At 41.7% G+C, this 12969-nt stretch overlaps 1 protein-coding gene across 1 annotated transcript in view; it reads left to right on the top strand.

Annotated features, from left to right (window-relative positions):
- Nucleotides 1-12003, top strand: part of LOC136387528 (putative adhesion G protein-coupled receptor F2P) — a 43254-nt gene extending 31251 nt beyond the window's left edge. The window contains exons 7-10 of the mRNA XM_066359225.1: nt 986-1027; nt 4256-4315; nt 7931-8008; nt 9587-12003. Of these exons, the coding sequence (XP_066215322.1) occupies nt 986-1027; nt 4256-4315; nt 7931-7978 (150 nt within the window). The 3' untranslated portion in view covers nt 7979-8008; nt 9587-12003. The remainder of the gene's footprint in view (nt 1-985; nt 1028-4255; nt 4316-7930; nt 8009-9586) is intronic.
- The last annotated feature ends 966 nt before the right edge of the window (nt 12004-12969 follow it).

Here is a 12969-nt window from a genome sequence, read left to right on the forward strand (position 1 = left end):
TGCATCTCTGAGCTTTGTTTTCCATATCTGCAAAACAAGATGAATACTGTTCCTTCTTCAAGAGTGCTTTTGTGCTACTACATATTAAAAAAAAGGAAGGGAGGAAGGAAGGGAGGGAGGGAGGGAGGGAGGGAAGGAAGGAGGGAAGGAAGGAAGGGAGGGAAGGAAGGAAGGAAGGAAGGAAGGAAGGAAGGAAGGAAGGAAGGAAGGAAGGAAGGAAGGAAGGAAGGAAGGAAGGAAGGAAGGAAGGAAGAAGATTGGAAACTCAAATACTGTAATTATGGAGGAACATCCTCCTTTAGACTTTACTGGGATCTAGTTTTGAATGACGAGATATGAGAGCAAATTAATTCCCTCTATATAATGTTTGGAGCACTTACTTCTGAGGACCCAATATATGCTTAAAAACTAAATCTGTTTTGGGTCTTAGTTTTTCTGATTATCCATGTACTTGATTTTTCTTTAAAAATGTTATAGCAGTTTTGGGATGTAAATGGAAGAAGGAGGTAGAAGGTACTAAATAAATCTGAGCATGACTGCTTTTCCTTTTTCCTGTAAAAATTTCTTTCCTTTCTGATTAGTCAGAGACTGTAGGTTGGCCATCCATTGCCTAACATTTCTTCTGTTACTTGCACCATTATATTCTAGTGAGATGCACAGCTCCTCACAAATGCAAAATATTTCTTTTTGCCAAAATAAAAATATACTTGTATGAATCAGGCATCTTAGTCTGTTTGGTTTACTGCTGTACCCTAAGTGCCTAGAACAGTGGCTGGCATATGGAAGATGCTCTAACAATGTTTGTTGAATGGATAAATCTAGGTATTGTGACATTAAAATGAGAATGTCAAAGATTGACTCAAATGGTCTTCATTTTAGTTGCCTTTTTATTATTTTTATCAGTTTCAGAATAAAAACTGATAAGAGATGATATTATTACCAATATTATTTTATTAATGTCTCTTCTCTCTTCTGTGTTTCTTAGGGCTTCTTCATCTTGGTATTTGGAACAATCCTGGATCCGAAGGTACTATAAATTCTTCTTGTTCTTTTTTTCTGCATTAACCATACTTGGCTCTGAAATGTTATTTTGTAAAGTCCACCTATTGAAGGTCTTTCACATCAATTATTTGTGCAGACACTTGAATAGGACATCACTATTCTTTATGATACAAGTAATGTCAGCCATCTTTCAAGCTTTTATGGGGCTAAGCATTTTGTGTACATTAGCTCTAATTTATTTATTTATTTATTTATTTGAGAGAGAGAGAAAGAGAGAGAGAGAGAGAGAGAGAGAGAGAGGAAGGGAGAGAATGAGAGAGGCAAAAATGGCAATATGTTCCTGTATGTGCCTGACCAGGGATTGAACCCACAACCTTTGCATGAGATGGTGATGCTCTGACCAATTGAGCTATCCAGCCAGGGCAAACATTTGTTCTTGTTCTTAAAACAATCTTTGGTGTTCTTATTTTCCATTTTAAGGATGAAGAAACAGACTCAGTGTGATTAAGTAACTTGCACATAATCTCTACAGAAACCCACTCTAACTAGTTGAAGCAGAAAGGGAATTTATTAAATTTCATGATATTATTTTTGAGAAGATCTCTTTTTGGCTTGGAGGCATGGAGGCTATACACCAAAATAGTCCCCAAATCACAGTACAGAACTGCTCCACATGTGATATCTTCCCTGCTTTGCCAACCACGGAAGCACAGCTTACCAAGACAATGTCAAACAGTGGGTGCTAAGCTAGAGTTGCTGCTATGCTGCCTCCAAGATTACCTTCATCTTGCCTATTGGGGCCCACTGGCATCTGCTTTTTGAGTTGTCATATGTGATTGGCTAAGCCCAGGTTCATGGCTGCATCTTAGCTGCAAGGGAGGCTAGAAAAATGAGTTCCTGGCTTTTACCTTGAAGAGCAATAGACTTAAAGAATGGAATTCTCATACAGAGAATAGGTATCAACAGTAGGTGGTGAAAACAAAATCTAAACAAGTGAACCAATAACCGAATGTTTACTTGGCTTCAAAAATCACTCTCATTGTACTATAGTATCTCCTGAAATGAGAAAAGCAAATAATCATCTCAGAGAACACCTTCACTGCAGAATTCAATTAATTAGTTAATTAATTAATTTGACTATCAACACTATTCTAATTATTTAGTATACAAAGTATGTAAAAAAAAAAGACATTTCACAATCATCTTTTTATTTTCTTATGAGGATACCATAACCTGATAAAAATTATTCAGAGGTGAAAGTTAGAGTCTTTTAGTCTTGGAATTTCTATGTACTAGCGTCACGCCACTGGGGAGTTTCTGAACTTTCATGAACCTCAAATCCCTCAAGGAGAACGCTGAGATAATGATGCTTTTCCTGCCTTTTCTGCTAGATTATAGTAAAAAATGTAAGCAAGTTTGCAAGTGAAAACACATAGGAAGCATTTAAGTTATTATGTAGTTGTATGCCATATTATTGTGTTTTTATTAATCTAATACCACAGCTAGTATTTGTAGCCAGAGCATCAGCAGCAACAATACTATTTATTAATGTACCAGTGTTAGGTGTTGTAAGATGTGCAAAAACTCTAAGACATGGAAACTTCTATCAATATCAAAATCTCTTACCTTAAAAATTATAATACAAAAGGTAAATACTGAAAGGTGTTATGATTAAATGACAAAAAGTTGTACAGGAGTCCCCCCATATCCATGGGGAACACTTTCTAAGACACACAATGGATACCCGAAACCATGTAGAATATCAAACCTTATTTACACTCTATTTTTTTTCTACACATAATTTTTATGGTAATATTTTATTTATAAATTAAGCACAGTAAGAGATTAATAATAAAAGTCAATAATAATATAGAACAATTATAACAATATACCTCAATAAAAGTTATGTCAATGTGATTTCTCTCTCAAAATACTCATTGTACTGTCCTTATCTTTTCACCTAAAGAAAGCACTTCACAGCTTCTCTTTTGCATATGCAGACTGCCAGCATCACTACTCTTGCCTCCCGGGGCCATTATGAAGTAATATAAGGGCTACTTGAACACAAGCACTGTGATACTGTGACAGACAATCTGATAACTGACATGATTATTAAGTGACTAATGGGTGAGTAGTGGATAGAGCATAGAGACACTGGAAAAAGGGATGATTCACATCCTGATAGACAAAACTGAACGGTGGAAGATTTCATTACAATACTACTCAGAACAGGACACAACTGAAAACCTAGACATTGTTTATTTCTGCAACTTGAATATTTTCAGACCCTGGTTGACTGTGGGTAACTGAAAATATAGAATACAGAACGATGGATAAGAGGTACCATCATATGTAACAGTAGTCTTTAAACTTTTGAGGTCAATAAAAACCAGTGAGCACATATCCCCAGATGTGTGTATTATTAATTTACAAAGTATATATTGTACGCATTATGCAAGATAGAGTTTAAAAAAAGATGAGAGGAAATATATGTAAATAGAGGCTCCAGTATGTCTTTACATATTGCAATGGACCTTGAGTGCACAGACCCGCACACCAGCGAGTGCTCCTTTCTCTGCATCCTGTCTGTGACAAAGAACACTGCATTTCCAGGGAAGGGTGAAGTCACTCTGTGCTAGAGGACTTAGGCAGACACTAACTGTGAAAACAAGACTTCTATAAGCCCTTGGAAGGTCAATAACATTTTATATAACAGAAGGAAGGAAGGAGTAGAAATAAGAAAAGAGTGCTTGTATACCATAGAAGAGAATTATGGGCTGAAGTCAGGGGACCCAACTGTTCCCACTTTCTCTTTGTAATTGACTAACTTTACATGTTACATAATCTTGGAGTCTTAACTTCCTCAGTTGTAGTTACTTTGCAGGGTTATATTTTTGGATAGAAAAGGAGATTTGAATAGTTGACACACTGTGGACAGTGTTCAGCTCTTCAGTACTCCCCCCAAATACTCCAAAATCTATGTCAAGGAATCCTCAGACTGATGCAAACTGTACTTCTTAGCCATGGGGTTCATGTTTAAGGCCCTGATTATAAATCCCCTGTGCTAGCTCCACTTTGCTTATCTCTCCCCATCTCCCCACCTTTGCCTGGACCACCTCGCGAAGTCCCTCCATGTGCCACCAACAGGACCTGGCTCGTATCACCTCCCCTGCCACAGTATTAGCCAGACCTGAGCACGTGTTACGTTCTTATAAGCGTTTAATTCTTAATTTTTTTTTTGTTAACTATCCAGATAAGAGAAGCCTTAAAGAATCGAGTAACCTCTACAAAATGGATCTCCAGAGTATCAGAGGTAAAGATTTTATATTCATTTTTGCACCTAAAAGCTTGACAAGGTAACAATGCTGGTGTTTCTGGCATACAGAGTGCTGCTAAAACTAACCCTTCACACTTTGTGGTATGGAGTTTTCACAAGTGCCAGCGAGTGCTTCTTTGAGCCATTCAAATCTTTCTGATGCACAACCAGAGAGATGAAAATCAACCTAAATGTGTTCAGGGAACAACAAAATGGCAGGCAGGACCTGGAATCGCGAATCTCAAACCATGCTGCAGGAGAGCAAGGGATGCCACAGAAAAATGAGGGAAGAGAAAAAGTTTCAGGTTCCCATGGCAGCCCACTTGTTCTTTATGACTCCAACTAGTTGAACCAAAGTGTGAAAATTCCGGAGAGATAAATTCTTATTCTACACGACACACTCAACAGTTCAAAACAGTTCAAATGCTGTAGAAATATTGACCTGAAACCTATGTACTCTTATTGATCAATGTCACCCTATGAAATTTAATTTTATACATAAAATTAAGGGGGAGGAGAACTATCTAATACAGTGGTTCTCAAAGTATGCGCCAGGGCGCACTGGTAGAAGATTTCCAGGTGTGCCCTATGGTATTCCAGAGAAATATGTGCCTGTTGGGGACCAAAAAACCAACAGGGTTTTTGGAGTTTAGATTTTTGGGGGACAGAGGTGTAGAGAATTGGCTGTAAACTGACAGTCTGGCCAATCCCCCACCTCACTTTCCTAATTAGGTTGCAAAAGGCTGTTAAGCTGTGGTGCTGGATTGTTTACACTACCCCCCATGTTCCCCAGAAAGACTGGAGGCAAGTTTCTTCTATCCTTTGTTTGGTGTAAAGTTAAGATGATGTGTATGGCGGGGGTTTTCTGCACTCAACACAATTAAGAGTAAAAAGAGAGGAATTCTTCAATGTATTGATGAGAAAATGAGGTTTGCCTTTCAAATATATGCCCAAACATTGAAGAAATCACTAGGACACATCAGGCTCATGTTTCTCATAAACACAAGGATGAAAAAACTTAACACATTCGCGCTGGGACCTGCCAAATCTACTAAATCTTACTAAGAATGTATGTACGTATATAAAAAGATAACTTTTTTGTCGTTTTTAAATTTTTTAACCCCCTTTTTTATGAATTCTAAAAAGCATAACTCAAAAAATGTAACACAAAAACATTTTTTAATGTCAGAATAAATTTAATTTTGTCGTATTTATTTCATTTAATTACCATAAAAGCATGCTTGAACTTTATATTTTTTTCTTTGATATTTGACTTAATTATTATAACATATTTCTCAGAAATTCGTATATAGTGCACCTACAATTATTTGTAGGATTTTAAATGCACCCCGACTTAAAAAAATTTGAGAACCACTGATTTCATAGCTTGATTTTCAAGAGAGGCCACCAACCATAGTTACTGGAGCTGTAAAAGAAGGTTAGGGGCCTGTCCAGTCATTGGATAATATGCATGCCCTTTTGTTTATTCTCACTTCCTATAATTTAGGAACCATATAGTAATGTTATGCAAGGTGCGACTCATCAGCTGCTCCAAATGAGGAGAAAACAAAAAAAAAAAATTTTTAATGGCGGTAAAAGGGAATTTGGGGTCTGCCCAGGGAACATACCCAGAAACAAGAGAAGAGACCATCTGAGTCTCCCACGCCACAGCTGGTGGGATCCACGTGGGCCAGCATGCACTGGTGCCGCAGGAGGGTTGCACGGAGAAGGGGAAGAGTCATTGAGGAACTGGGCACCCTCTGGCCTGGGTAACAGCATTGCTCCCCCCCAATAATCTTTGCCTTTCCCTTCCCTCTCTGTGCTTTCCTTCACCCTCGTCTTCTCTTCTTCGGCTTCCCCTTTTCCTCACTCTCACCAAAGCTTTGTTCTCACTCCCAGTCCCTGGTCTTCATACCTGGGAGATTGCTGACACCTCTACATCTTTTACTCATGAAAAATAAACAAAAACAAAAACAAGAAAGAACAACACCCCCACCCACCCACCCCTGCCAACCTCACCATCTTTTTCTGAGAAGAAAGCAGTGGTTCTAAAGCAATGGTACATGACCCTGGCCAAACATCAAAACCAATCAGAAAGCTTCAAATAATGTTGCCTGTGCCCCACCCTGGAGGTCTAACTGAGTTGGTCTGCAGTGCGGCTAGGGGTTTGGGTGATTCTAATGTAGTCAAGATTGAGAGCCACTCATCTAAGCCTTCCACAAGTGTCTTAGCATTGTAAACATATGTTTTTTTTCCAAAGCAGCCCACCTGATGTAAATATTCCCCACTACGTCCCTCTGGTCTGCCACTGTGCTCTCAGGGGAGAGAGATGACTCTTCCAGTCCCTTCCAGTAAGTCTCCTTTCCTCATATGTTTTCAGTATTGATCCATTCAGCCTCCACAGGGAAATTCTGTTCTTCAGTGCTTTGGAACAATAGTCATTTTTTTTAAAGGTATGTCAAAATCATACCCAGAACTTCACTATCAATTTTTGACTGTCTGACTTGGTGGTTTCAGTGTTGGCCACACCTTAGAAACACCTAGAGAGCTTTTTTGAAACACCAGTGTCCTGGCCTCACCCAAGAATTATTTAACCAGAAAGTCTTGTGGGGAGGGCTAGTCATTTTTTTAAGCTCCCCTGCAATTCTAAGTGCTAAGCAAATTTATCCTAACTTCTTGTAACCCTTCCTTCACTCTGTCCACTAGTTTCCTGTCACTGCACATCACTTTTTTTTTTTTTTTAATTTTACTAGGGTGACATCAATAAATCAGGGTACATATGTTCAAAGACAACATATCCAGGTTATCTTGTTGATCAATTATGTTGCATACCCATCACCCAAAGTCAGATTGGCCTCCGTCACCTTCTATCTAGTTTTCTTTGTGCCCCTCCCCCTCCCCCTTTGCCTCTCCCCCCCCCCCTCCCCAACCACCTTTATCAGACCTACTCAGAACAGGCGGGCTTCCTTTGTTTCCTCCTCTCCTGCTTTGCAGGCCTCTGGCCCCTAGGTGGCAGTCCTCTCCAGTCCACATGGAACTCTTCCCCCCTGGTGACACCTGCCTGGAGAGAGTCCATCCACCCCAGGCTCCCAAACATGGGATGATCATTGTGCTTGTCTGTGTTCGTTTATATTCAATATGATGGGATCCTTTATGCTCATGTGGTAATAACTCTACCAGTGAATTAATGAACCATTACCCGTCTTAGGCCACACACACCCCAGACACAGGGGACTTCCCGCTCAGGTTCATCACAGGGGGATGTCTATGACATTGAGGATTTCAGCAGGCCAACTGAGAAGGAGCGATTTGTGGATGAGGAGACGTTTTAGTGTTTATCTCTCAGTCCACTCCACTCAACTGCCAACTTTCACTTCCCCCCCCCAAACCAGAGGCTTCTCTCCGAGAGGGAGCCAGGCTGGTCCGGGGAGGGGCATCTCTTCAGCCAGCCTGTCCCTCCCTCGTCAGGGATTCTAACAACAAAGAAGAAGAGGGAGAAAGTGAAATGATAAAATAGATTCCTGTAGGTCAGAGTTCTCCGCGTGGTTTGTCTAACTGTGATCATTGAAAACAGAATAATAACAAGTGAATTTACACTTTTGTCTTCAACAGAACCTTTCTTCTGAATACTCTTGCCACCCCACCAAAGGGCCAAGCTAATAAAACCAGGCTACACTCCTATCGTGGGAGGTGAGTGCTTAGCCAGGGGGTCCTCAAATATATGCCATATGTCTGACATTTTTTTAAAAAAAAAATCATAATTTGATGAATTCTGATTAGAAATTATTTGGTCTTGATCAAAAAGAAATCCATTCTCATCTAGCTAAGGTCAGAGATATGCTCACACTTCTCATTCTTGCACGGCTGAGATTTGGCTTGTTCCTGTGAAACGATCAGGCCTGTCTGAGAATGCCCGCAGAATAGTGTGGGCGTATCTAAGAGGAGTGTAAGCAGAGGTGCCAGCTCCATGCACCTGCTTCCTCCCCACACCCTCGTTGGCTCCCCAGACCTCGGACATTCTCTATGATAGCAGCAAGATCCCCAGACTTCTCACTGTGGGAAATCTTTCCCCTCCTGTCAAATGATCAAGGAATTATGATAAACACTATCTCTGTGAGGCTTCGGGGATAACATACAAGTGAACTTACATTTGAAGATAGTGATTGAGAGATAGGCAGAGACAGAGAGACACACAGTTAGAGAAGGGAGCCACAGGGAAAACAGAAATAGAGATACTTACCAAGTGAGAGGCACCACTCATTGCTGAGCCATCCAGATACAAGACAGGTGCAAAGGGTCTCCCAACCTCTGTCCCCATGTTTTTCTAGCTCTTGAGTGAGAAGAAAGACAGAGACATTCACACAGGGACACCCACATTCACAGTCAGAGAGATGCAAAGAGAAGCCAAGTTTGCAGAGAGAGGCCCAGAGAAATACAGAAGGAAACAGAGAGAGACAAATATGCAGACTAGATTTACACAGAGACACATACCGAAAGACAGAGATAGGAACAGAGAGATGTAGAGAGAGGCGCTCAGATGTGCAGAGAGGCCCACCAGTCCCACCCCAATACGCCCGGGTTCCAGCAGCCTCTGAGGCTGAGACCTTCTGCAGCATCCCAGAACCTTGCACCAAAACAAAAGTATTTCCCGGCCCTGGCCGGTTGGCTCAGCGGTAGAGCGTCAGCCTGGCATGCGGGGGGACCTGGGTTCGATTCCCGGCCAGGGCACATAGGAGAAACGCCCATTTGCTTCTCCACCCCCCTCTCCTTCCTCTCTGTCTCTCTCTTCCCCTCCCGCAGCGAGGCTCCATTGGAGCAAAGATAGCCCGGGCGCTGGGGATGGCTCCTTGGCTTCTGCCCCAGGAGCTAGAGTGGCTCTGGTCGCGGCAGAGCGACGCCCCGGAGGGGCAGAGCATCGCCCCCTGGTGGGCAGAGCGTCACCCCTGGTGGGCGTGCCCGGTGGATCCCGGTCGGGCACATGCGGGAGTCTGTCTGACTGTCTCTCCCCGTTTCCAGCTTCAGAAAAATACAAAAAAAAAAAAAAAAGTATTTCCCAAGAGGAAAAGAAGTGGTCCAGCACTTGTAGGCTATGACAACACTATTCCCTGGATTCCAGAAAGATTTAAAGGGAGACTCTCCATTTGCCAAGGAGGCTCTGCCCAAAGGGACTTACTGTCCCAGAAAAAGTGAACCTATAATGCAGTTGTTGTAAGGCTTTTGGGTCTTGCTGCCTGTACATTAAAAGTGTGATTTTCTGTTCTTGACAAGGTCATCCATTCCGGGAATGGCAGAACCCCCAGGAGAAGTGTGCATGTTCCTGTCTTCTTGCCTCTGGGGAGTCCGAAGGAAGCCCCCCGGGCTGTGGTGCTGATGGAGGAGGGCGTGACCTACAGAGAAGATGGAAGGCCCTCTGCCTGCTTCTGTGCTGCTGACCACTTCTCCCTCATTAACTGTCAACCTATGTGTGCCATCCTAGGCGTCCACCAAGGAACAGAAAGGCAAATGGGCCCGAGCAGGACCTTAGTCTCGTTGGGGCCTCCAGCTCTAGGTGGTGGGCCAAGTTCATCTTCAGGAACAGCACTCTGGCTCGTCTTGGCAAAGGTGGCCTGGGATGTCACCTGGCTGGATTCTGTGGCTTGCTAAGGGAGGGGCCCTCATGAATAGTCACCATCAGTTGGGCAGACTCTAAGTAGGTCATTGCTGGCTCTTTGTACAAAAGGAGTCCTGTTGTTAGCATATTTCACCCCTCCAAATTGAAATTGATTTGCATGGTCAACCTGCCTTGGGCTTCGATGCAATGTTTTTGGCTATGAACCAAAAAATGAAATGGGTAGAGCTTCTGAATCAGAAAGATGCTCATTTTAAGTTATGTAGAGTAAAGCCTGGCATGATGGGTCACAGCTGATCAAGGCTTGAGCCAGATGCAGAAACCCAAGTCCGCAGGCTCCCAGTCCTGGAGTTTCTCCAAAGACAAGGAGCCACTGAGAGAGTCTGTCTACCCTGTCAATGTATGATGAACCCTCACCAACAAGATGTTTGTTTGAAACCTGGGATGAGGATGGAGAAATATCATGTCTCAAGTAGAAAGCTGTTCCTTTTCTTAATCTCATATGTAAACAAATTCAAAGCAGGAGATATGTAATAAGAGCTCAGTACTACAAATAGAAGTCCTTTTAGAGAAAAAGAAAAGCTTCTTTATAAAGCAAGCATGCAGGTGGATGCATCAGAAGAAAATCAGTGAATAAAGGAAAAGAGGACAATTAGTAGCCCCCAATTATCCTACCAAGATGCCTGCATAAGTGATGTTACATTACAAATGGAAACATGGGTATCAATTTGTGAATGAGTGGGGTCTCTCTCTCTCTCTTTCTCTCTTTCTCATACACACACACACACACACACACTCACACACACATACACACAAACACAAAATTAAAACTTTTCTCTAAGTAGAAACATTAGGGAAAACAAAAATATAATAAAGAGGTCAATCAGGAGGTAGAAAAAACACACCAACATGGATTATGAGTCATCTTTCAAGTGGCATTGCTGATGTTGGGACAATTACCCCTTTCTCAAATGAAGTCAGATAGTGGTTTGAACTTGATATTTCCCGGTATGTCTGTAGGGTCTCTTCAAGGGAAGGGTGTGAGACAGGTATGGTGCTCGTTTCTCAGTGCAGAGGTTTCAGTAGAAAGATATGCAAAGAGAAAGAAATGTCAAGTACCCAGATTCAATACATTAAAGTGAGGAGAGAATCTTATGAAGACAAACAGTTTCAGATTTATCTGGAGCTTTAGAAAAGACTGGGCTTGACTTTCATGTTACTCTGAGCATGAGAGAGAGAGAGAGGATGGGGAGGGGAGAGAGAGAAATGGAGAGAGAGAGAGAGAGAGACAGAGTGCTTTTATCTGCACTGTGCATTAAGCAGTTACATCTAGCATGAAAATACACTGTACTCCAGTGTACTCACACCATGCAATAAAATAACAGGAAAAACATTCTACCTAGGGATTCTTACTACCCAAGAGAGGCCCAAGGATGCTAAGAGAGAAATTCCAGAATTTTTTGGAAATCCACCGATCAAGCTTTGTCCTCTCTCCTGCAGCCCACAACCCAGTCTGCCCCATCCTAAAAGATGTCAGTAAACCTGGATTACGTTGACTGCGGAGACCCTATGGAAACACAACTCAGTGTCCTGTTCACACCTCACCACGGAAATGACTTGGTCAGGTGGATCAAGGAAAATCACTGCCAATTGTATCTAAGGCAGATGTGTGCTTAGAACACTTAATACATGATAATCTTTGGCAGTTATCTAAATTCCTTAGACTTAAATTTTCTCATCTATAAATTGAGGAAACAAGAGTGTAGTTCATACAGTTGTTATAAAGCAGTGGTCCCCAACCTTTTTTTGGGCCACGGACTGGTTTAATGTCAGAAAATATTTTCACAGACCGGCATTTAGGGTGGGACGGATAAATGTATCATGTGACCAAGACAAGCATCAAGAGTGAGTCTTAGATGGAGGGAATCTGGTCATTTTTTTAAAAATAAAACATTGTTCAGACTTAAATATAAATAAAACGGAAATAATGTAAGTTATTTATTCTTTCTCTGCGGACTGGTACCAAATGGCCCACGGACCGGTACTGGTCCATGGCCCAGGGGTTGAGGACCACTGTTATAAATAATGTAAGTTATTTATTCTTTCTCTGCGGACTGGTACCAAATGGCCCACGGACCGGTACTGGTCCATGGCCCAGGGGTTGAGGACCACTATTAAATGAATAGTTGTAGGTAAACAGTAGAATAGTACTTGGCAAATAATAATTGGCTATTAAAACATTAACTGTTTTCATTAGAGTACCTGTGAATACACACACACACACACACACACACACACACACACACACACAGCTGTTACCATGGATGTAAACACTTTCATGAGAGTTAGTCCAGTGATTTCTAAATAAGAGAGTTGAACATTTGATTGGGTTTGTTCAGCATTGTGGGTATCAGCCTGCAAAATCTGTGGAGCTTGCCCTTGGACGATCCTTTCATTCAATGTCACCATGCTTGTAATTCATAGTTCCTTGCCTAAAAGGAGTGCACATCATGGGTTTTACTCAGGGATGTGTATCTGAGCTCTGCTTCACTCTTTGCCTGATCAGTCCAACCAGAAGTGCTGGTTCTGCCCACCCAATTTCGTGTAATATTTACAATCTGTGCCATTCACTTCATATTTAGTATTTATTGTTACATTGTTTAACTTGAGTCTTTTTGTGTGCATATGTTCCCCAGATAAGACTGTAAACCTTTTGGGACAGGATTTCTCATGTTTATTGCTATGTTACTTTTGTATGCCCAAAGGTGCCTTGCACATAGAATATGTTCAATAAAGTCCTTTGATTACACAACCAAAGGTTTGATGATACTGGCTCTTCCAATTCCCAAGTAATCTGGTACTCAACCTGCAACCTCAATGGAGCTGACCTATTTCCACAAACACCGCCTCCTTGATCTTCCTTACTGTTAAAGATGTAACACACTGCCTTTCAGTTATTCCTCTTTGTTGTCAACATTTTCCCTGGTAATATTTTAAAGGAGGTGTGCATTACATAGGGGCCATGAAGATACTTAAATAGAAG

Source organism: Saccopteryx leptura, chromosome 1, assembly GCF_036850995.1.
Source record: "Saccopteryx leptura isolate mSacLep1 chromosome 1, mSacLep1_pri_phased_curated, whole genome shotgun sequence".
Lineage (NCBI taxonomy): Eukaryota > Metazoa > Chordata > Mammalia > Chiroptera > Emballonuridae > Saccopteryx > Saccopteryx leptura.